Genomic DNA, 24205 nt, shown 5'->3' on the forward strand with positions numbered 1-24205 from the left:
CATTGGCATCTGCTGACACAAAGCATACCTCAGAGTCTTCTCAAACATCAGGCAATTCATTGGTAAAATCGTCAATGAGCTATTCAGAGGCACCGTCGTTGGCTAAGATGTCTACGCCGATGACATCGATGTCTACGGCATTGTTGATGGTAAACCAAATGACGACGATGTCTTCTTCAACGTCAAGGATGTCTGTAACTGTCTCATCCTCAACATCGGTAACAGCTGCTCCGTAATTGACATTGTCGACGGACACACCGTCGGCATAGACCTCTGCGCTGCCGACACTGGTGAAGGTTACACCGCTGACTATTTCACCGCTGACGATCAAGACTTTATCCTTGAAGATGGCCCCTTCTAAAGGTCTGTGGTCAGTGATTTCCGAATCCTCTTTACGGCCGGATCAGACCTCTTCGAGAAAGGTGTCGCCTTTGTCCCTAGTACACATTTTTTCGAGAGGAGACGTTTGGAAGACGAGGGTGAGGGACCGTTTGGGGACACAACTAGTCCATCACAACTGCATGTTAAATGCCAAGAATCTGATGCAGAATTCAAGCAAAATGAATCCGTATACTAACAATGCGATTTCTCATTTAAAGATAGACAACAAAGTAGAGAGAAAGCATATAAGGAATTTGTTTTGTTCTACCCTTATGGCAAAATTTCTGATGACCAACATGCACAGGAACCAATGATGCAGGACCCTATAGCCCTTGTGACAGATCATCGTTTAGTGTTAAAGGACTACTACTGAAGATTTCCTGAAAAAGAGGCTACACCTATAAAACAAGTGCAAATCGAAGTAACACAAGGAGAACTTTTGTCACATCAGAGAAGTACATTAGTATAGCATAAGGTCACATCACAACCATGGCAATTATAGACAATTACTATAATTATGTTGATGACGAGGAAGAACCGTAAGAGGGTGAAATGCCCCAGGATTGAGCAACGAGCACAGGAAGTGAATAGGACGATTCCGACACCTATAACAGCCCTTCCAACGCCTCTCGCGGCTAGCTCGCCTCTATATAATATAGGGGGATTCCATGCTCTTTTAGAAAGAGCTGCCAAGAGGTTTGTTCTACCAGTCTTGGTTCAGCAAATAGACTGTTCGAGGCATGTGGGCTGCTGAATTCATATCTGTGCATAGATCGCCGCCTAGTGTTGGGTCCGGATGTTTGCACGTTGTTGTCCTGGAAGAGTCTTCGAAGTATCCTGGGATAGGTGACTCCTCCCCTGGACTACAGTGCGCATGGGCATCCTCTCCATCCTCAGATTGTTTTTTTCCGCCATTGGGTTCGGATGTGCTATCTTGACTCAAGTTAGGAAAATCTTTTTTCAGGCCAAAAGGCCTTTAGTTCGCGTCGGTACTGTGCTCGATCGGTATCGATATTATCTTTGTTAGTTTACTAACTTCCAGAACAAACTTTCGCATCTTACCCGACCGTCGATTCGACATCAACGATGGAATCGAGGACACCATTCAAGAGGTGTCCGGTATGCAATGCGAAATATCCCCACGTCGACGTCCATCCGGTGTGTAACAAATGCCTTTCACCGGATCACGACGAATCTACATGCATGGCCTGTGCCAGATTTCGATCCAAGAAGACTCTACGGAATCGACGAGCGGCGAGACTCGAGGCGCAGCAAGCGGCACCGGCCCCGGCCGACATCTTCAACGCCGAGACCGAAGATGTCGAATAAGTGGAGAACCTACCCTCCAGTCCCGTTTCCGAACATGACTCCGGGTCGGAAGACGTCGACGAAACACTCTTTCGCAGAGATGAAGACGACACCGAGGTAGGAGACTACAATGAGGCCTTAGGGGCCGAAGAGAGTAGCTCCGGTGACGAGCAAGGCCTACCCGTTCAGACTGAAGAAAGCCCAGTGCAACAGTCTATGGCTCCGGTCGAGGGATCGCCTTCGGGCCTTACCCAAGACCTATCCCGCAGTTCTTCGGCCCCGCCCTCGGGCCCGGCCTCGGACATTCAGCGGCAGCCATTAACGCCCAAAACGGCTGGTTTCCCTTCTTCAAAACCGAAACCGAAAGCTGTATTGGTTCAATTGAAACTGAAACCGAAAGTGGCGCTGGTCGGATCGAGGCCCTCCACACCTTCGACGCCAGCAAAACACATCGGCACCGAGCGCACCAAACGAGACTTCGGTGCCGAACTCGAAGCGGCCGACGTCGGAGTCGACATAAGGAAGAAGGCCTTCGGTACCACCAAACCTGCTCGGCTCCCGGCACCGACGCAATCGACTCCGACCCCAAAGGTCAAACAGCCTGCTGCGTCTCACACCGCTTCCACGGCGACACCAAAGCCACACTCATCGAAGAAGTCGACGGCCATTCCCGCCCCTCGACTCGATGACCCACCGGCGCCGAAAAAATCCATGACCGCCTCAACAGAACCGGTCGGTGCAAAAGACTCGAGGGCGCTCCAGACGCGACCCATTGCTGCGCAAAGCACCAAAAAGAAAATGGTCCTCCAGGACACGTCGGGCTCCGAACCAATTAAAGCTCCAGCAGCCTCTTCGACACCAGCCAACATTACTTTTGGCCTGCCACCATCCACGGCCCCGAAACTGTTCCAAATCAGGACACGGGTGACCCATACCACTATCACGCCTGCCGAACGCTCTGCGGAGACGTCTCCATCGCATCTAATCGACGCCGACACCGGCAGGATGATTATCCACAAACGGAAAATAACTTCGGAGCCGGCTTTGGACTCCTTCAGGATTCCACTTAAAAGAAAGCTGCCTGTGGCTTCAGAACCAGTTCTTTACGAACCTTTCCACTCACCCTACCAGGATCCACAATCCTTCTCTCCCACACACTCCGACACGGATGCGTTGGTGGACTACATGGGTGACCAAGTCCCCTACCCCGGAGACATGGACCCTGACGGCCAACAGGACCCTGATCAAACTTGGGATGACCCTGTGGACCCAGGTGCACCTATAGATGCACAAGACCCGCAACTCTATGGAGCAAAAACATCTCCCACAGAGGACACGGCAGCGTTTAACGCTCTAATTGAATGTGCTGCGGCCAATCATGGGGTGCAACTTCACTCGGACACCGTCGAGGACGACTTTCTTATGGATACTTTTGCATCCTCAGAAAGGAATATAAAAACTCTACCCATGTTGAAGGGTGTCCTCAAACCAGCCAAGGACATCTTCAAGGAACCCACCAGGGCAAGAGTGATAAACCCCAGGATCGACAAGAAATACAGATCAGCGCCTGGGGACCCTACTTACATCAGAGGCCAATTACCTCTGGATTCCATTGTCGTTGCGAATGCTCGCAAGAGGGCACACTCACAAACAACAGGTGACGCTCCTCCCCCGGACAAAGAGTCCAAGGTGTTAGAGAGCTCTGGCAAACGGGTTGCCGCCCAGGCAGCCAACATATGGCGCATTGCCAATACTCAAGCACTCCTCGCTCGCTACGATAGAGCGCACTACGACACATTAGAGCAACTAATCCAACATCTCCCTGACCAATACAGAGAAGGTGCAGAGATCCTCATCAGGGAGGGACAGCTCCTCACAAACGCATCCATCAAGTGCGCGCTGGATGCCGCAGACACAGCTGCCAGGGCCATAAACACTAGCGTCATGCTGCGACGACATGCCTGGTTACGAATCTCCGGATTCAAACCTGAGGTGCAAAACAACATACTCAACCAGCCTGTCAACCCCGACTATTTATTCGGCCCGGAGGTTGACACCACCCTAGAGAAAATAAAGAAGGACACGGACACTGCAAAGTCCATGGGGGCTCTCCAGACTCAGTCCTTTCGGAGCGGCTCCTTTCGTCGCCCCGGAAATAGAGGAGCAGGTAGAGGACAGGTGTCACAGCAAACATACAACAAGGGCAATACACAAACCACCTACGATAAAAACACCCGGGGTGGATATCGTGGCTCCAGTACAAAGGGCAGAGGACGCGGCTACGGCAACACCAGGTCCTCCCCCAAGAACAAGCAGTGACGCCCTCTCCCTTCCTCCCGACCACATAACACCTGTCGGGGGAAGGCTACAAAGGTTCCTGTCCACGTGGAACTCCATTACCACGGACAGGTGGGTCAAAGATATTGTCAAATACGGTTACTGTCTAGAACTAACCTCCACTCCACCCACAATACCTCCAAAAAACCGTCCTATGTCCTCAGAGCACTTAACGCTCTTACAGCAGGAGGTGCAAAGTATGCTTCTAAAAGGCGCAATAGAGGTCGTACCCGTCCACGAGCAAGGTACGGGGGTGTACTCCCTGTACTTTTTAATACCGAAAAAGGACGGGTCACTCAGACCTATATTAGACCTGAGACCCCTAAACAGATACATTCTTTCCGAGCATTTTCACATGCTCACTCTACAGCAAGTCCTCCCGCTACTCAAGCAGGGAGACTTTCTAGCCACACTGGACCTCAAGGATGCGTATTTCCACATACCCATTCACCCATCACACAAAAAATACCTCAGGTTCACTGTTCAAGGGCAGCACTACCAATTCAAAGTCCTTCCCTTCGGCGTGACAACGGCACCAAGGGTGTTTACAAAGTGCCTAGCTACTGTGGCGGCACATCTACGGAGGCAGCACATACACGTCTACCCTTACCTGGACGACTGGCTCGTTCAAGCGAAGTCAGCCCAGCAATGTGCCAGCCACATGTCCCGCACCATTCACCTCCTTCACAGTCTGGGGTTCTCACTAAATTACCCAAAATCCCATCTACAGCCCGCACACGTACAACAGTACCTAGGTGCGACTATAGACACTCTGGCGGCCACAGCTCAGCCAAATTTGGTGAGAATCAACAGCATGCAAATGCTGATTTCAAAGTTCAAACCACAACACTCCCTTCCCGCGCGAGTGTTCATGCAGTTGATAGGCATGATGGCCTCCTGCATCTTCATAGTCCCCCACGCGAGACTACATATGCGCCCGCTTCAGGAGTGCTTAGCACGTGAGTGGAATCAGGCTCAAGGACAGTTGAAAGACCTAGTGTTGGTGAGCGGTCGGGCATACAACTCTCTGCATTGGTGGAATCCACAAAACCTTTGCAAGGGCCGACCGTTCCAAGAGCCTGTCCCACAGATAATACTGACGGCGGACGCATCTCTCCAGGGATGGGGAGCTCATGTACTCCATTACACAGTGCAGGGACTATGGACACAACAACAAAAGAAGATGCACATCAACCTTCTAGAGCTGATGGCAATCTTCCTCGCTATGAAAGCATTCAAAGTACACTTGTGCAACAAAGTCGTGTTGATCCGGACGGACAACATGACTGCCATGTATTACATACAGAAGCAGGGAGGAACACACTCTCCACAGTTGTCTCATCTGGCTCAGAGCATGTGGAAGTGGGCCATTCAAAGGAACATGTTCCTCATGGCAGAACACCTCCCCGGCAAGGACAACCAGATGGCGGATCTGCTCAGCAGACACAGCCACCAGATGCACGAGTGGGAGTTACACCCATCAGTACTCCAACCGTACTTCCAGCAGTGGGGTCATCCAGAGATAGACCTATTCGCGACAAGCGAAAACGCAAAATGCCAAAGCTTTGCCGCCAGGTTCCCACATCCGCAGTCGCAGGGCAATGCGATATGGATGAACTGGTCCGGTAGATTTGCGTATGCTTTTCCCCCAGCACCACTGATACCGCTGGTGGCACGCAAACTGCGTCAACACTCACTGACGCTCGTCCTGGTTGCTCCAACGTGGGCACGCCAGCCGTGGTACACCACCTTTCTCGAACTTTCCGTGGTGCCACATCAAAGGCTGCGGGTCAAACCCGAGCATTTGACGCAGAACCATGGAGAGATTCAGCACCCAGATCCGCAACAGCTGAACCTGGCAATCTGGCTCCTGAAGTCCTAGAGTTTGGCTACCTAAACCTGCCACATGACTGTATGGACATCATTAAGGAGGCCAGGAGACCCACTACCAGAGCTTGCTATGCAGCAAAATGGAAGAGGTTCGTCATTTATTGCAATAATAATGACATTAACCCGCTAGATGCATCCATCCAAAACATTATTTGTTACCTATTACACCTATACCGATGCAATCTGGCGTACACCTCTATACGTGTCCATTTGACCGCAATATCAGTCTATCTACAGACCAGGCAGCACCTCTCTCTATTCAGAGTGCCTGCCATCAAAGCATTCTTGGAAGGACTCAAACGAGTCATTCCACCAAGCCACCCACCGGCTCCGATGTGGAACCTCAACTTGGTCCTCACACGCCTGATGGGTCCACCCTTTGAACCTCTACACTCATGCGAGATTCAATTCCTTACCTGGAAAGTAGCTTTCCTAGTAGCGATCACTTCTTTGAGAAGAGTTAGTGAACTCCAGGCACTAACCGTTCAAGAGCCATTTATACAGGTTCACGCCAACAGGGTCGTACTACGTACCAACCCCAAATTCATGCCAAAGGTGGTATCGCAGTTCCACATGAATCAAACCATTGAACTGCCCGTTTTCTTCCAAAACCCACAAACTGTCGCAGAAAGGGCACTCCATACACTAGATGTCAAAAAGGGCCCTCATGTATTATATCGACAGGACCAAACCCTTTAGGAAAACACAACAACTTTTCGTTGCCTTTGCCCCACACCACAAAGGTAACGCTATCTCCAAAGCAGGAATAGCCAGATGGATCGTTAAATGTATTCAAATTTGCTATCAAAAGGCTAAACGCACATTAACGATTCCCCCACGAGCCCACTCAACACGTAAGTTAGGGGCCTCCATGGCTTTCCTGGGAAACATTCCTTTGCATGATATATGTAGAGCAGCCACCTGGTCCACTACACATACATTTACCCAACACTATTGTGTAGATGTACAATCAAAACAGCAGGCAGCTGTAGGACAGGCTGTTCTCAAAACTCTTTTTCAGACCGCTGCAGCTGGCACTGGTAGCCGCCGCTAATAAGAGGGCACTGCTATATATTCTATGCACAGATATGAATTCAGCAGCCCACATTCCTCGAACTGAATATGCTACTTACCAGTATGCATCTGTTCTTGGCATGTAGGGCTGCTGACATTCATATCGCCCTCCCTCCTCCCCGGCGCCTGTAGCAGCTGCAGCTCTCGGAATTACTGTAAGCATGGTCATCACTTTCTAGATCTACTCCATCACTGCCACAATGGCGAAAAACAATCTGAGGATGGAGAGGATGCCCATGCGCACTGTAGTCCAGGGGAGGAGTCACCTATCCCAGGATACTTCGAAGACTCTTCCAGGACAACAACGTACAAACATCCGGACCCAACACTAGGCGGCGATCTATGCACAGATATGAATGTCAGCAGCCCTACATGCCAAGAACAGATGCATACTGGTAAGTAGCATATTCAGTTTCCTGTAGGACTATAAGGAGTCCACCAGGAAATCAATGAGATCAATATCAATTGTCGACTACATTTGGGTTGACAGCCTTAAGGTTATGAAGAATCCTGCTACGTTGGCAGCAGTAATACCCAGACTCGATGATAAATGCAAGACACCAGGCAATTTTCCAGCCTGTTTGATTGGTCACCAAAACCTAGACTCCATGGTTATGCAACGGCACAAAGATGATCAAAAACCCAGCAATACATTGTTCAGCTCCTACTGACAGGGAAGCACTTCTCTGCCATGGTGGCTATCATCATAAGGACGTACAATGCTTTGGCTATTCTTGGCAGGTATGACCGTCCGATGTGGCGAGATTTAACACACCTCTTTGATTCTCTGCCAGAGGAAAAGATACAAGAGGCTAGAGCTATCCTCCAGGAAAGGGAATAGAAATCCCCAGAAATTGATGCTGCAAAAGGCTGTAGCAGCAGTATTGAGAAGGCCGGGTTGGTTGAAGGCAACTTTTTTCAGCCCTGAAGTGCACTCAAAAATGTTGGACATCCCTTACAATGGAGAGGACCTTTTTGGGAAACACATTGATGACTCATTACAATCAATAAAGGCTGACATGGAAACGGTAAGGTAGCTTGGAGTGCTTCAACAAAGAAGGTGTCAATCATTTCAAGGTGGTAGAAGCAGAGGACAATATTCCTTTAGAGAAGGATATCAGCCTTATAGGTTTCAGCCATATCACTAACCGCAACAGGAATACAGTCATCAGTCCTCTCAGCAATTTAGACCTTTGATGGCAACAACTTTCTCAAGGCAACCAGGTAGAAGAGCAGCCGCCACAGGAAAAGGACAGACGTCCTCTAGGTTACAGTGAGAAAACAATGGCAATAGTTGCCTCTCTCAATCTAGCTCTCTTGAATTTAAGAGAGACACTCTGCAATTACTGCAAACTTTGGAAGTCCATCTCTTCTGAAAGGTGGATCTTGGACATCATTCTGAACGGACATACACTAGAATTTATTCAGAAATCCCCTCGCAATCTGCTCAGCAAGAGGTCATATCAACATCTAGGTCTGTTAAGAGAGTAAATTTCTCTTATCCTGAAGGGAGCAATAGAAGAGGTCCCACAAGACTGCAGAAACACAGGTTTCTACTCTAACCTCTTTCTGCTGAAGAAGAAAAATAGAGACAATTGTTGGATATGAGACAGTTCAACAAGTACCTAAAAAAACAATCATTCAGAATGATCATGCTATCGGATATCATTCAGTTGATAAACCGAGGAGATAACATATCATTGTTGGTTCTTCTGGATGCCTATTTCCATATTCCTATACATGTAAAGCACATGAGGTTTCTATGATTCGAGGTGGCCAGGTGTCACTACCAATTCATAGTCCTACCATTTAGATTAAAATCTGCCCCAAGAAAATTCACCAAGTGCATAGCATCGGTAGCAGCTTATCGGAGTAGAAATGGCCATTAGGTATTTCCTTACCTTGATTGGCTAATAAAAGCAACCTGCAGTGAGTTCTACAGAAGCATGCTTTCAGCGTCTTAAAAACCTAGGTCTTAAAATGAACAAAGAGAAATTGTGGCTAATTCCAAGCACAGGAATTACATTTTTTGGGAGCAGTTCTGGACACAACAATCTACAAGGTGTATCCCACAAAAGAAAGATCTACATAGATGATAGCATTAGCGTCCACCCTATCAACAAAAAAGTCAACTTTAGTCGGGCAATACAAATAATTTCTAGAAATTGTATCATCATGCAGACCTCTGATCCCAAACTGTCGCTTGTTCATGAGGCCATTACAAGAACAGGTGGACACACAGTGGATACAAGTCAAGGGTTATTTCAGCAATGTTATTAGTATAGCAAAGGAAATGGTACAGGCTATGAAATGGTGGGCGATAGTGGACAACATTTCGGTGGAGTCAAGTTTTCTCACACAACCTCCAATTTGTCATGACAACGGACGTGTCAAGAATTCCTGTCATGCGAGGGGAGGAAAACGGTAACCAGCGAAAACGGACTACATCTCCCAGGATGCTTAGCGGTTGAGAGGTTATGTAAACAGGAGAGCTGTTACATAACTCAAGGAAAACACGCCCTTATGTAAACAGGAGAGCTGTTACATAACTCAAGGAAAACACGCCCTATAAAGGGAGGAACCGGGAGGTACAACGCTGTCGGATATTGTGTTTACACCGACGTACCTGCTTAGTGAAGAGCAGTGTTCCGGAGTGGTGCTCCAGTAAGGCAAGAACGGAGGTAGGTCGAGTCGTTACTCCCTGGGCCGTGTCTTGCCCCATCGTCACCTGTGAAGGACCCGGAAGCTCTACCGGATAACCATTGAGCTTCGCTTTTTGACTCGGCTGAGTCAAAGCGCAGTGGCGCTTTTGCTGGTTGGAGTCGTAACTCCCAGCCCGACCAGAGATACAGGGACTGCCAGCTGTAACGCACACCAGGAGGTGTTTGCCGCGTTACAGACTCGGAAGTCCACAGGATCGATCGAGCGGCTGCTCTCGGTTCAGTCTTCTTTGCTTGTGATTGGGGTATCGGTGACGCATCACCAGGAGGTGACTCCGCGTCCCGGTGCAGTCTGAGGAAGAGGTTGAGCGGCTGCTCCCTTCAGGTAGAGACCCCGGCTGGGTGTTTCCCTGACTCCTCGATTCTCCCCAACACTCTTCGTGCCCCTCACAGCCTACCGATTGGCATTGTCGGCCATTTCATTTCTGCCCTCTGTTGGCATACGCCGGGATCGGCGTATATGCAGAGGACGGTTAGGACCATCCGTGCTGTGGGCTGGTAACGTACTTAGCCTGGAGGATTCCAGTGACTATAACCTTTGTTTATTCCTTGTATTATTTTTGCCTTCATTAAAATAACTAAACCTTCACAAGTGGTTGCGTTCTCATTATCGTGTCTGTTAAACGATCCTGAGACGTTCAGGGCGTTACAAAATATCCGACCTTAATAACACTAACTGTCTCCCGGTCGATAACAGACATGGCAACACTTGATGATGTGCTGGCTGCTTTAGCGACCGTGCAAATTGAATTAGCTGCCTCCAGGCAAGAAACAGCCGATGTAAAAGCCAGACTGGATGCTATCCAATTGGACCCGCTCACGCCCAGCACCTCCCTCACGAACCAGACCCCTGCGGTAGTAGTGGAAATGCCGGTAGCCGTCCCCTTGGCAACACCAGAGAGGTACAGTGGGGATCCTAACACAGTGCAGGTATTCCTCACACAAGTGGCGCTACATTTATCGTGCAAACCAAGGGCGTTCCCCACGAGTCAGGCTCGTGTGGCTTTCCTTATATCCTATTTGGCTGGAAACGCGGCACAATGGGCCGTACCTCTGGTGAGCAGGGACGACCCCATCTTATGTGATTGGGGTGCTTTTCGCGAGGAATTCCTGAAGGTCTTCGACAGAAGGGCTGACTCGTACACGGCGGACCGTGAAATGCTTGAGTTGAGACAGGGATCCAACGACCTGGTGCAGTATCTCAACGCGTTCCGAAGGCTGGTTGCGGAAACCATGTGGCCTGTTGCTAAACAGACGGCGCTCTTCCATCACGGGCTGTGCGATGAGCTCAAAGACGCCGTGGCTCATATTGACCCACAACCCAAGACATGTGAGGGCCTTATCAACCTGGTATTACGGCTGGAACATAGGCTAAGTGAAAGAAAGGGGGATCATGGGAGAAAAGGAAAATCCCTTCCATCCTATGTGACAGTGGGAAGTCCTGAAACTTCCACCGCATCCAAGGGAGAACCCATGGACATCGGCGCAATACGAGCGAGCCTCACAGCCACGGAGAAAGAGTCACGCCGTAAACAAGGATTGTGCCTATATTGTGGCAAAAAAGGCCACTACGTACGTGAATGCCCTGCCAAAGCGAAGACGTCACGTTATCGGGCCAACCGGTCGGTAACAGCCGTGGTGGACGTACCGGCGGAAAACTAGAGGACTCCCAGACCAAAGAAGGGGCATCTCGGAGTCACTCATCCATCCCTTCACTTTCCAACTCGGTCACTAAGGGACAACGACACCTGTTTCTCACGGTGCACGTGGGAGTGCATGACCAGTGGATACCCGTTGTGGCCATAGTGGATTCAGGGGCCACTGGCATGTTTATGGACCACAACGAGGCATGCAGGCTAGGGCTAGTGCTTCTTCCCAAAGCTGTACCCGAAGACGTCTATGCTGTAGACGGAAGGCGATTGGTGACGGGGCCCATCGGGCAGCACACGGGGGTCCTTCCGATGAGATGTGGGAGGAACCATTTGGAACAAATCGATTTTAACATCATCCGAGCGCCCCAATATGGCGTCATATTGGGATTGCCGTGGCTACAGAAACACAACCCCTCTGTGGATTGGCCAACACATCGCATCGAACTGACGTCACCGTATTGCATCCTGCATTGTGGAATAAGAACGGAATCCCTTGACGCAGATGAGAGCGGGAGTCAGACGGTGTCTACAGCGGCAGAAAAAGATGTGGCTCTCCCCCAGGCTTATCACAGTTTTGAGGATGTATTTGATGAGGTGAAGGCGGAAGTGCTACCACCACATAGACAGTTTGACTGCCAGATCGACCTGGTGCCAGGGGCCAGCGTTCCCAGCGGCAGGCTGTATGCCCTGACGGAGCCTGAAAACGTGCATCTCCGGGGGTACCTGGATAAACTCCTCAAGCTAGGATTCATCCGCCCGTCCAAGTCTCCGGCCGCCTCGCCACTCTTCTTCATCCCGAAGGCTAATGGGGAGCTGAGAGCCTGTGTGGACTTTAGGGCATTGAATGCGATAACCGTAAAGAATCGGTACCCCTTGCCTCTCATCAGTGTACTTCTGGAACAGGTCAAGAAAGCTCGTATCTACACCAAGTTGGATTTGAAAGGGGCATACCATCTGGTGCGCATGAGGGACGGAGACGAGTGGAAGACCGCCTTTAAGACCAGGTTCGGCCTTTTTGAGTACCTCGTCATGCCGTTCGGTCTGTGCAACGCCCCGGCAGCCTTTCAGTGCTTTTTGAATGAGGTATTCAGAGAGGAGTTGGATATCTACGTGGTCGTATATATCGACGACATCCTCATCTATTCGTCCAGTGTGGAGGAGCACGTACACCACGTCAAAGCTGTGCTCCAAAAGCTGAGGGACAACATGCTGTTTTGTAAACTCAGCAAGTGTGACTTCCACGTCACATCCGTGGAATTCCTCGGAGTGATGCTGAGTCCAGAGGGACAGGAGATGGCAGAACGAAAGATCAAGGCGGTGAAAGAATGGCCGGTGCCCCAAAGCGTGAAGGACGTCCAAAGTTTCATTGGCTTCGCCAACTTTTACAGGCGGTTTATAGATGGATTTTCAGGATTGGTGGCCCCAATCACACAGCTACTGAGGAAGTCCAAGGAGTTTGTCTGGTCCCCTGAAGCGAACAAAGCCTTTGAGGCCCTGAAAAGCGCCTTTGGTAAGGCGCCGGTGTTGGCTCACCCCGATCCGGATCTCCCCTACGTGGTGGAAGCGGACGCATCGGATGTGGCGCTGGGGGCTATCTTGTCCCAACGCAACCACGACACAGGGGTGCTTCATCCAGTTGCGTACATGTCCCGCAAACTCAACGACGCCGAACGCAACTACCATATTGCGGAGAAGGAGCTTCTCGCAATCAAGGACGCCTTCACCGAATGGAGGCATTGGTTGATGGGGGCAAGACATGTGGTATCGGTGTACACGGACCATCGGAACCTACAGTTCATGACGGCCACAAGACACCTTTCTCCCAGACAGCTGCGGTGGATGATCTTCTTTGCGGGGTTCAACTTCCGCATCACATATTGGCCGGGGACGGAAAACCGGAAGGCGGACGCCCTGTCCCGTCAATCTGCAGTTAAGGAACCATTGCCTGCGACCGAGCATTCCATCATTTCCCCGAGGATGGTATTGGGGGTTATCCAACCGGATACTTTCCTGAGGGGAATAAAGAGAGGGATCAGGTCATTCGCATGGCGGAGGTGGCTCCTCAGTCACAGAGAATGGCAGCTGAAGGACGGGATACCCCTGAAGGGCAGGTGCCTATTGATACCCACGCCTAGGCTAAGGAAACAAGCATTCATCTGGTGCCATGACTCTCCATGCGCAGGTCATTTGGGCTTTGAAAAAACGGTGGCTAGCATGGGACGGCATTTCTGGTGGCCAACCATGAGAGTGGATGTCAGGAGGTGGGGACAGGAGTGTCCTACGTGTGCTACCATGAAGGCCGACCATGGCCGAACCCAAGGGCTCTTACATCCACTTCCGACCCCGGATAGACCATGGGATAGCATATCACTGGACTTCGTGGTGGGCCTACCGGTAGACCAGGGGATGACGGCAATACTGGTGGTGGTGGATTACTTGACGAAAATGGGGCACTTCATCCCCTGCAAGAGAGTCCCTACGGCCGGGGAATTGGCGTCACTACTCCTAAAGAATGTGGTACGACTGCATGGATTACCTGGGGTGATCGTGTCGGACCGGGGGTCGCAGTTTACTGCGCAATTCTGGAAGACTTGGTGCACTGCGCTGCATGTTAAGACCGCCCTGTCCACCAGCTACCACCCTCAAACGGACGGCCAAACCGAGCGCCTGAACCAAACGCTCAAACAGTATCTGCGATGTTTTGTGGACCAGGGCAGGGAAGAATGGGTCGACTTGCTATGGGTTGCAGAGATAGCCTATAACAACGCCACGCACAGCTCCACACAGTCATCTCCGTTCTATAGCAACTATGGCCAACATCCCAGGTTCTTGCCATTTCTACATCCGTTCAGAGAGGACAGGATTCCCGCCACAGCGGACAGGGTGGCACACATAAAAGACACGTTGATGCGCTCAAGGGCTGTCCTAATAGAGGCCAAGAGAAGATACAAGGCTGCGGCAGACAGGAAGAGAAGGCCCGGGCCACTGTACCGCACTGGAGACTACGTCTGGATATCCACAAGAAACATGAGGTTTCGAAAGAACAGTGTGTTCCTTCCCAAGTACATGGGCCCCTATCGAATTACCAAGTGTATGGGTCCCGTGAACGTGAAGGTGTGCTTGCCCCAGTCATTGCGGATACACCCTGTCTTTCATGTATCATTGCTCAAACCAGCACCCTCCAAGCCGTCTGGGACACCTAGGCCGGTATGCGTGGAGTCGGAGGTGGAGTATGAAGTGTCGTGCATACGGGCGTCCAAATGGCGCAGGGGGAAGCTGTGGTACCTGGTTGCGTGGAAAGGCTATGGCCCGGAGGAGCAGTCATGGGAACCGGCTGAAGGGGTTCATGCTCCGCGCTTGGTCTCCTTGTTCCATCGGCGTTTTCCTGCCAGCGCTGGACCCGTGGGGAGCCGCTGAGAGGGAGGATGTACTGTCAAGAATTCCTGTCATGCGAGGGGAGGAAAACGGTAACCAGCGAAAACGGACTACATCTCCCAGGATGCTTAGCGGTTGAGAGGTTATGTAAACAGGAGAGCTGTTACATAACTCAAGGAAAACACGCCCTTATGTAAACAGGAAAGCTGTTATATAACTCAAGGAAAACACGCCCTATAAAGGGAGGAACCGGGAGGTACAACGCTGTCGGATATTGTGTTTACACCGACGTACCTGCTTAGTGAAGAGCAGTGTTCCGGAGTGGTGCTCCAGTAAGGCAAGAACGGAGGTAGGTCGAGTCGTTACTCCCTGGGCCGTGTCTTGCCCCATCGTCACCTGTGAAGGACCCGGAAGCTCTACCGGATAACCATTGAGCTTCGCTTTTTGACTCGGCTGAGTCAAAGCGCAGTGGCGCTTTTGCTGGTTGGAGTCGTAACTCCCAGCCCGACCAGAGATACAGGGACTGCCAGCTGTAACGCACACCAGGAGGTGTTTGCCGCGTTACAGACTCGGAAGTCCACAGGATCGATCGAGCGGCTGCTCTCGGTTCAGTCTTCTTTGCTTGTGATTGGGGTATCGGTGACGCATCACCAGGAGGTGACTCCGCGTCCCGGTGCAGTCTGAGGAAGAGGTTGAGCGGCTGCTCCCTTCAGGTAGAGACCCCGGCTGGGTGTTTCCCTGACTCCTCGATTCTCCCCAACACTCTTCGTGCCCCTCACAGCCTACCGATTGGCATTGTCGGCCATTTCATTTCTGCCCTCTGTTGGCATACGCCGGGATCGGCGTATATGCAGAGGACGGTTAGGACCATCCGTGCTGTGGGCTGGTAACGTACTTAGCCTGGAGGATTCCAGTGACTATAACCTTTGTTTATTCCTTGTATTATTTTTGCCTTCATTAAAATAACTAAACCTTCACAAATGGTTGCGTTCTCATTATCGTGTCTGTTAAACGATCCTGAGACGTTCAGGGCGGTACAGGACGCTTCCATGAAAGGTTGGGGAGCACATCTCCAAGACTTGGAAGTGAGCAACTAGTGATCGGACGAGGAAAATAACCACCACATACATTTCCTAGAACGGAAAGCAGTGACCCTGTGGCTTCAGGCTTTCCTACCATGTCTGAAGGAGTCGGAGGTCGTGATTAGAACAGAAAACACAACTGCAGTGTTTTATCTAAAGAAACAAGGTGGAACAAAATCATATGGAACTGGTGTCTTCAACACAAGGCCTCCATGAAATTGGAGCAAGTACACTGCTAGGAATACCAGTAGGCGGCTGACTTAAGCAGGTCTGAAGAAATACAGAATATCAGAGCACCAGAATATTCAACAAATGGGGGGGCGCCATCTCTAGATCTGTTTGCTACCCTGGCGAACACAAAATGAAAATACTATGTGAGCAGATCCCTGCATTGGTGTTCATAAGGGAATGTGCTCCAAATATCATGGGCGGGTATATTCGCGTGTGCTTTTCCAGCCATACCCCCTAATTGCTAAAATTTTGAACAGGATGAAAAGATAGTCATGCCGGATTATTCTGATAGCTCCGGCATGGCGAGAAAATTTTGGTACTCAGAACTCGTATTAATGTTTGAACAGAGTCAAATTCCACTTAAATCAATCCCAGGATTGATCTCCAGAAACAATGGGCAAGTGAAGCATCCGGGCCTAGAGTCGCTCAATTTAGCAGCTTGGATCCTGAGCACAATGATTTTCACTAGCTGAACATTTCTCAACAATGCAAAGACATACTGGCACCGGCCAGAGCAGAGTCGACCAATCATAAAGTAAAATGGGTAAGATTTTCTCATTTGTTTTCCTCTAGCGAGTTTAACCATTCTTCTTCGGCACCTGCAGAGGTGTTACCGTACCTACTATACTTAGCTCAGTCTGGATTGTCTCATAGCTCAATCAGAGTCCATCTGGCAACAATTTCAAGATTCAGACAATCTAGAAATCAGACATAGTTAAAGGAATTTGTAAGTTAAATTTAGGGCTTAACCTTCAATCAGGAAACTACCAATTCCTTTGCAGCAGAACACCATTTTAGCTCTACTGATGAGAAGACATTTCTCCTATACATAAAGCAGACATCAAACATCTTTCATGGAAAACAGCTTTTCTCATAGCCCTTACATATGTGAGAAGAATCCGCAAAATACAAGCCCTTACAGTTCAGAAGCCATACTTGCAATTCAAGAAGGGCAAAGTTATCCTATGTACTAATCCCCTCTTCATACCTAAAGTGCCTACAGATTTTCACCTCAATGAACCTATTGTCTTAAATTCATTCTTTCAGAACCCCGCAAATAAAGCAGAAAGGACCCTTTATACTTTGGATGCTCAGAGGTGTTTAAGATTTTATATAGAAAGAACAAAACTGTCAGTCTGATTAGCTCCTGGTCGCCTTTGCACTTCCACGGAAGGGTCAACTAGTCCTAAGAGATGGTGTAGCAAGATGGGTGTCTGCAGCCATAGCTTTCGGTCATGAAAAAGCAGGAAGGCCTCTTGTATCCAAACTGTGTTTTTATTTGATAAGTGTAGCAACATCTGCTGCCCTATGTGCATGGGGTATCCCTGCCAGACATATGCAGGTCGGCCACATGGACAGACACCTTTGCCAAGACATCACTGTCTAGATGCTGCAAACAGTAATGATGTGGTGGGACAAGCAGTTCTTCACAGATTGTTTCAATGAGGTGAGCTTGTACTGTTCATTTAACAATGGTTACTATCTGTTACAATTGTTTTATGGATACCTATTTATATTTGTCTTACTGTATATTTATGTAGATATTTTACCTGCCTCCGTAGAGAACTTTTTTGGTAACGTTTTCTTCAATTAATTACTACTAACTATTCAGATTCAAGCAGGTGAATCTACTAAAGATTCAGTACTAGCGAAAAACAATTTACTTACCTGTATACTGTGGTTCTCCAGTATTCATATCTTTCATAGATTCACATGCAACTCTCCCATTTTCCCTTCAGTCGCTTACCTCATCGATTCTTCATTGTACATTTTGTTATTTTATGCACTTATGCTTCGAAATCTGAGGTGTGGTGTCATCGGAGAGAAGGGATGAGGTAGAAGCGTCTCTCTGATTGACTGAACTTTGATTCTACCCAAAACAATGTAGATTACTATACAATCCTATGGTACATATAATTTACAATATAAAGCAATGGAATTTACTACTAGTTAGAGTTACTGTGGGACCTCCACCTTGAGGACGGGGAAGATTCCAACGTGAATCTATGAAAGATATCAATACTGGAAAACCACAGTGCGTAGGTAAGGAACTTGTTTTATCTCCTCCATTAAAGTCCATCTTCTAGCTATAACAGCCTACAGAAAGTCTCCCAAGACATTTCTTTCTTCAAATTTCCATTGGTAAACGATTTTTTGTTAGGTCTTAAATGTCTATCCACCAATACAATTTTAGATGCTGCTATGCAGCCCATTCTAATATTCTATAGCCTTTTGAGCACTTCCATGAAAAACTTAGGCTTCCAGTGCATGAGACTCGGCTGGTTTCCATGGAAAAAAACTATGTGAAAAATTGTTTTCGGGGTCTGCAAAATGTGGCAGGGAAAATTATAGCATTTATGATTTCAATGAACATACGATACAGAAACTACAGGGTACGGAGCTTTTGCTCATAAAAATTGTGCAAGTAACCATTCTATTAGTCCAAATCTGTAAATTTCCTAATCTGTAAGTTTGTCTAGGCACTCCTATTGAATAATGGATCATTATTTTCATGGGTAATGTAGGTGTAATGCCCTCTTTAAAAAAAAACGCTGTTTCAAACTTATGTTCAGCCAACTGTGGTTATGGAGATCACGTCTACACCTTTCCATTCCGATACATTAAGTAACAGCACATTGTTGCAGTTCATTTAGCTAGTTAAGATGTCAGACCCTTGAAGGCTCCCATTTGTTGTCTCATTGTTTACTTCTAACACCCAGACGCAGGCCAGTGAAGCAATGGAGGTGTTTGACGAACTGATGGAAAGTGAAGCCTCGATCATTGCCCAACACTTGACGGAGATAGTCACTTTCTGTCTTCAGGTAAGAGCCTCCTCTCCCTAGAGCTAATATCACACCTTCCTCTTTGCTTTTATTTAAAGCAATTAGTTTCATGTTTCCTCTTGCAGATTGCAGCGAAGAATGAGCTGGGGGATGCCCTGCGTGTGAAAGCATTATCTTGCATCTCATTCCTGATCAAACTGAAGGGAAAAGTGAGTAGAACTATGGGTGGTGATGAAGTATGTAGGGATACTCGTAGACGAGCCACACTTCTCTTCCTCTGAAAAATCGAAGTATCGGGTGAATAGAGGTACAGGGTGAAGAGGCAGAGACATTGTTAAGCTGAAGGAGCTGTTCATGTCTTTGCCTGTGACACTGGTGGGGATGTGCTCGGTGAACACAGTTCACCTACCTCTAAAAGTGATATCCCTGTCTTTTTGTGTTGGAAATGAAGGAAACATGAACATGTTTAGTGGGACACAGACAGCTTGTTTGTCCATTTCCTCAGAGGTGATTTTAAGCAGGATATTGTATAATAAGAAAAAAAGAATTATGAATACATATGGGAGGGACAGACTTTAGATGGAGAATCACTCCTTTTCTCAGTACAAGTAGATAAACTGTAGTAGAGTAAATAAATGCTTGGGATGCCCAGGATTTATCGAATTTCCAGGCACCTTCTTAGCATGTCTCCTTTATATCCGCGTGAATCGTGGAACTATTAAGGGATCAAATTAAAGGTTTGTGTAACACACTGTGTTTAATCACCTTTCTTTTCAGTCCATTCTAAAGCACAAACTGTTGCCTCAGATTTTAAACACATTGTTCCCCATCATGTGTGCTGAGCCCCCAGCTGGAGAGATGGACCCTGAGGATGATGAGGATGATGCTGAACTCGAAGTAGACGCAGAAGTCCAGAGCCCCAAACAGTTCTCTGTTCAGGTGAGTTATCCATTGAAACCTGTGAAGTGCTGAAGTGAGAGAGGTGAAAGCAGATGAGTGAAGTAACCGCTAATAATTGGAAGGTAGGAGGCGGAGATGGGTGAGGAGACAGCAGTGCGAGTGAGGTCTATGATGCCTGTTGTTAACCTGGTAAACAGTTTGTCTGTGGATGATAAAATAGATGGAAAGGAGGCACCAGTCACTATGTAAAGTGTCAGAATATGATTCAGTTCTGTAGTAGGGGATCTCTGTGTATAGTCATAATCTATGAATAGTCCCGCCCATGTGCGGGGACCCCGGAGCAATCAAAATATCTCTTAGGCTGTCCTGCATTTGCAAACCTGCAAAGACACTTAAGAGACAGACAAAACAATACAGCCTAATAACAATATGGCTGCACTGGCCAGCACTTCATCTGAAGTGAACACAAAAGCCAAAATAAAGTTTAAATGTCATTTTTATTCACATCTGACATGTTCCTTTATTGTATCACACTCCCTTCACCAAAATCCCTTTAAACAATAGAGAGGAAGGGGTGGACAGACAAGCCCTATAGGCTGTCATTATGTGTCTGCTAAAAGGATACCGTGCCTTTAAGGAACTCTCCAGAGACCCCCGGTATCCCAGGATGCACAGCCAAAGCAAGTTACTTTCAGTTCTTTTTTCCGGCTCCTGCTAGCAGGACCCAGGAGCATTGAGCTCTACCCTTTTGGGTGGTTTTTGTGACTAAATTGTTTTTTTTCTTGATAAAAGTTTGTTCATTCGACGTCTAGAGCCTTTCTCTGCTGCTTGGTGCAGTTTGGACTCTCTTTTCAGCATGGCTTTATTTGATAAATGCCCTGAGTGTGTGAGGAAAATGGCCAAGACGGACCCACATGATGTCCTTATTCTCTGCTTATCATCCTCACATGTCCCTGCTACATGTGACATCTGCAAGACCTTCTCCAAGAGGACCCTGAGAGACAGAGAGAAGATTCGCCTTCAGGGACAGGAGAAGCAGAGAACAGGTGGGACTTCGGGGCATGGAGGATCTCATTCCCCTTCCTCTGCCCATGCTTCAGCCACTGGAGGGACCTCCGGGCAGAAAAAGGAGCAGAAACAACACCTACCGGCTGGTAGATCGCGTTCGACGTCAAAGGCGATGACGTCGACGGCGAGAGGTAAAGCACCGGTGTGTTCGCCGTCGATACAGGGTTCTGGATCTCGGCGTTCGACGTCGAGAGAGGGGCCGGCGAGACCTAGGACTAGGTCGCCGTCGAGGATTTCAGAGTCGACGTCGACACACCATCGACGTCGTACCGAACCCCACAGACAGCGCAGCTCGCCGTCGAGGCGAACCCGCTCGTCTCCTTCGCCGTCAGCTCATGGATCGGCACCGACGCCGAGACACCGGCGAATGCAGTCGAGACGAAGGAGATCGCCGTCGAGACTAAGGAGATCACCGTCGAGACGAAGGAGATCGCCGTCGAGGCACAGTTCGCCGTCGAGGCACAGATCGCCGTCGAGGCGAAGGAGATCGCCGTCGAGGAGACATCGCTCACCGTCGACGTCGAGGCTCTCCGTCGACCCGCCGTTCGCCGTCGAGGGGACGCCGTTTGCGGTCAACGGCGAGGAGAAGCCGTACGAGGTCGACGCTCAGTTCGACGTCGAGGACATCTGGTAACACTTCTTCGGTGATTACGATATCCAGTCGTGGATCTAGGAGAAGAGGGCGCTCCCCCTCGTTTACTTCAGCACGGGATAGGCCCGCCAAGAAGAGAAGGGTGGACGGAAGTCCGGACAGTGCTAGTCCGGGTTCTCCTGCAAGGAGTGATGGAGCTCCGCAGCCTCTCCCTCAGCCGCTGCCTCAGAAGCCTCCTACGCCGCCTCCTCTGCCGCCTCCTCCTCCTACTCCTCCTCCTCCTCCTCCTAAGCGACCTACGCCACCTCCTCCACCGCCGGTGCCACAGCTCCCGCCGTCTCCTCGGCTACCGGTGATTCCTAAGGCCCCACGCAGACTGAGATCACGCTCTCGATCTCGCCGGAGGTCACAGAGCAGACACAGATCGTCCACTCACACAAGGCATGGACGACGGAGATATAGATCTCGTTCCAGAGGCACGAGGTATACGGACTCTTCTGGCAATGGACGGCTTTCCCCCTCGTTGTCGGAAACACCGCCTACTAGAATCTCGCCGGTGGATGATATTGCCACTTTCCAGGATGTACTGATGAGGGGGGGCGGCGAAATTGGGAATCTCAGTGGCAGTACCGGTTCCCACTACCTCTGTGATATTTGAGACATTGCACAAGGCTCACCTGTCACGCCCCCTCCTTCCTTTGGTTCCAGGTTTGGAGGAACCAGCCATGGAGGTCTTCTTGACACCAGCCGTGGTGAAGTCTGCTCCCTCACGGTTGCAGAAAAAGTACAGGGCCCCTGATTCGGACCCGGCGTTCCTCAGGGTGGACCCTCCCCCGGACTCTGTCATTGTGGTTGCGGCTCGGAAACAACACTCCACGACGCCCTCTTCCGCGGCTCCTCCGGATAAGGAGAGTCGCAAGATGGACTCCTTGGGGAGGAGAATGTGCTCTACGTCGGCCACGTCTATGAAGGCTGCTAGCGCCTCCGCTCTGCTGGGTCGCTATGACCGATCGCTTTGGGACTCCCTGCAACAGTTTGCTGCCTCCCTACCTAGGGATAAACGGGAGCACTTCCAGGAGGTGTTGAATGAGGGCATGATGGTCTCCAACCAGATCATCAGTGCAGCGGGGGATGTATCGTTGCTGGCGGCCCATGGGTACTGTCATGGAGTACACATGAGGAGACATTCCTGGCTGAGGCTTACCTCTCTAAAGCCTGAAGCGCAGCAAAAGATTGCTAACTTGCCTTTCTCTGGCACGACGTTGTTCGGGTCTCATGCGGATGACGAAATGGCCCGCATGAAGGCCGAAGCAGAAACCCTGAAGGCCGTGGGGTTGGAAAAACCAAAGGAACAGAAGAGATCATTCCGTTCCTATGGCAGGCGTTATTCTAAACAACGCGGCCAAGGGCGTCCGTCTGGTCAACAACAACACCAGCAACAACAACAGTTCCCGAGGCAGTCCTTTCAAAAGCGCCAGAGGGGCAGAGGCCAGCATCAATCCTCGTCGGGGAACAAAAGCCCGGCCGGGTCGAAGCCCTGAAAGGTCACTTCCCCCTCATCCGTTACCCGCTCCGGTGGCGGGGGGAAGTATTCAATACTACCTGGCAGAGTGGAGAACAATAACTCAGGACAAGTGGGTGCTGAATATTGTTTGCAATGGGTACAGTCTCCTTTTCACCAGCCCGCCTCCACAGATTCCACCAGTGCGCTCTCCCTACATGGTGCGAGAGCTCCAGTGGGAGGCGGACATTCTGTTAAAGAAGAAGGCGATAGAAACTGTTCCTTTGAGGCAAAAAGGAAAAGGTCTTTACTCCAGGTTCTTTCTCGTCAGAAAAAAGGACAAGAACGAGTTCAGGCCTATTCTAGATCTGCGTCAAGCAAACAAGTGGATCCGCAGAGAAAAGTTCCGTATGTTGTCCCTGCATCAGATTTACCCTCAGTTGCATCGAGGAGACTGGCTGTGCGCCATAGATCTGCAGGACGCTTACTTTCATGTGCCGATCGCACAAAAGCATCGCAAGTTCCTGAGGTTTCTGGTAGGCAACAACCATTACCAGTATTCAGTACTCCCGTTTAGTCTGAAGTCTGCACCAAGGACGTTCTCCAAGTGCATGGCAGTGGTGGCAGCACACTTGCGGAAGAACAAAGTGTTTGTGTATCCATACCTGGACGATTGGCTGATCAAAGCTTCCACGTACCAGGAAGCCCAGTGTCATTTCAACAGGACAGCTGCCTTGCTGCACATCAACATGTCGAGGTCAGTGCCGATCCCTGTGCAGTGTCTCCAGTACTTGGGGGCCTCAGTCAATACTTTGAACGCAAGCGTGTGTCCTTCGGAGGAGAGACGCTTATCTATCCGTTGGAAGGCCCTGCACCTCCTCTCAGCCCACTCTCCTACAGTGAGGATGGTGTCCTCTTTACTGGGGTCGATGGCTTCCTGCATCTTTCTCACCCCCAATGCACGTCTGCATATGAGGCCTCTGCAGGAATGTCTGGAGGATCAATGGGACCAGAGGCGGGGGCGTTGGGAGGACAAGATTCATCTGTCCCAACACGCTCTACAGTCTCTGAAATGGTGGTGCTCCTCAGAGAATGTCTGCAAGGGGACTCCCTTTCACAAGGATATTCCGGTCCAGACCATAGTGACCGATGCGTCTCTCCGGGGCTGGGGAGCGCATTCGGGCCCTCTTCAGATTCAGGGGATATGGTCACAGACGGAGATGACTTACCACATCAACTTTTTGGAACTCAGAGCAGTACACTTGGCCCTGAAGGCGTTCCATCCCTCCTTCAAGCCGAACTCCCTGCTAG

General features: G+C 49.7%; 1 protein-coding gene across 1 annotated transcript in view; it reads left to right on the forward strand.

The window, feature by feature from the left end:
• The window catches only part of IPO4 (importin 4), a 3494625-nt gene that overhangs the window by 1343918 nt on the left and 2126502 nt on the right, over positions 1–24205 (forward strand). The window contains exons 8-10 of the mRNA XM_085624107.1: positions 18771–18872; positions 18959–19042; positions 19611–19772. Of these exons, the coding sequence (XP_085480233.1) occupies positions 18771–18872; positions 18959–19042; positions 19611–19772 (348 nt within the window). The remainder of the gene's footprint in view (positions 1–18770; positions 18873–18958; positions 19043–19610; positions 19773–24205) is intronic.

This window comes from Triturus cristatus, chromosome 1_1 (genome assembly GCF_964204655.1).
Source record: "Triturus cristatus chromosome 1_1, aTriCri1.1, whole genome shotgun sequence".
Taxonomy (NCBI): domain Eukaryota; kingdom Metazoa; phylum Chordata; class Amphibia; order Caudata; family Salamandridae; genus Triturus; species Triturus cristatus.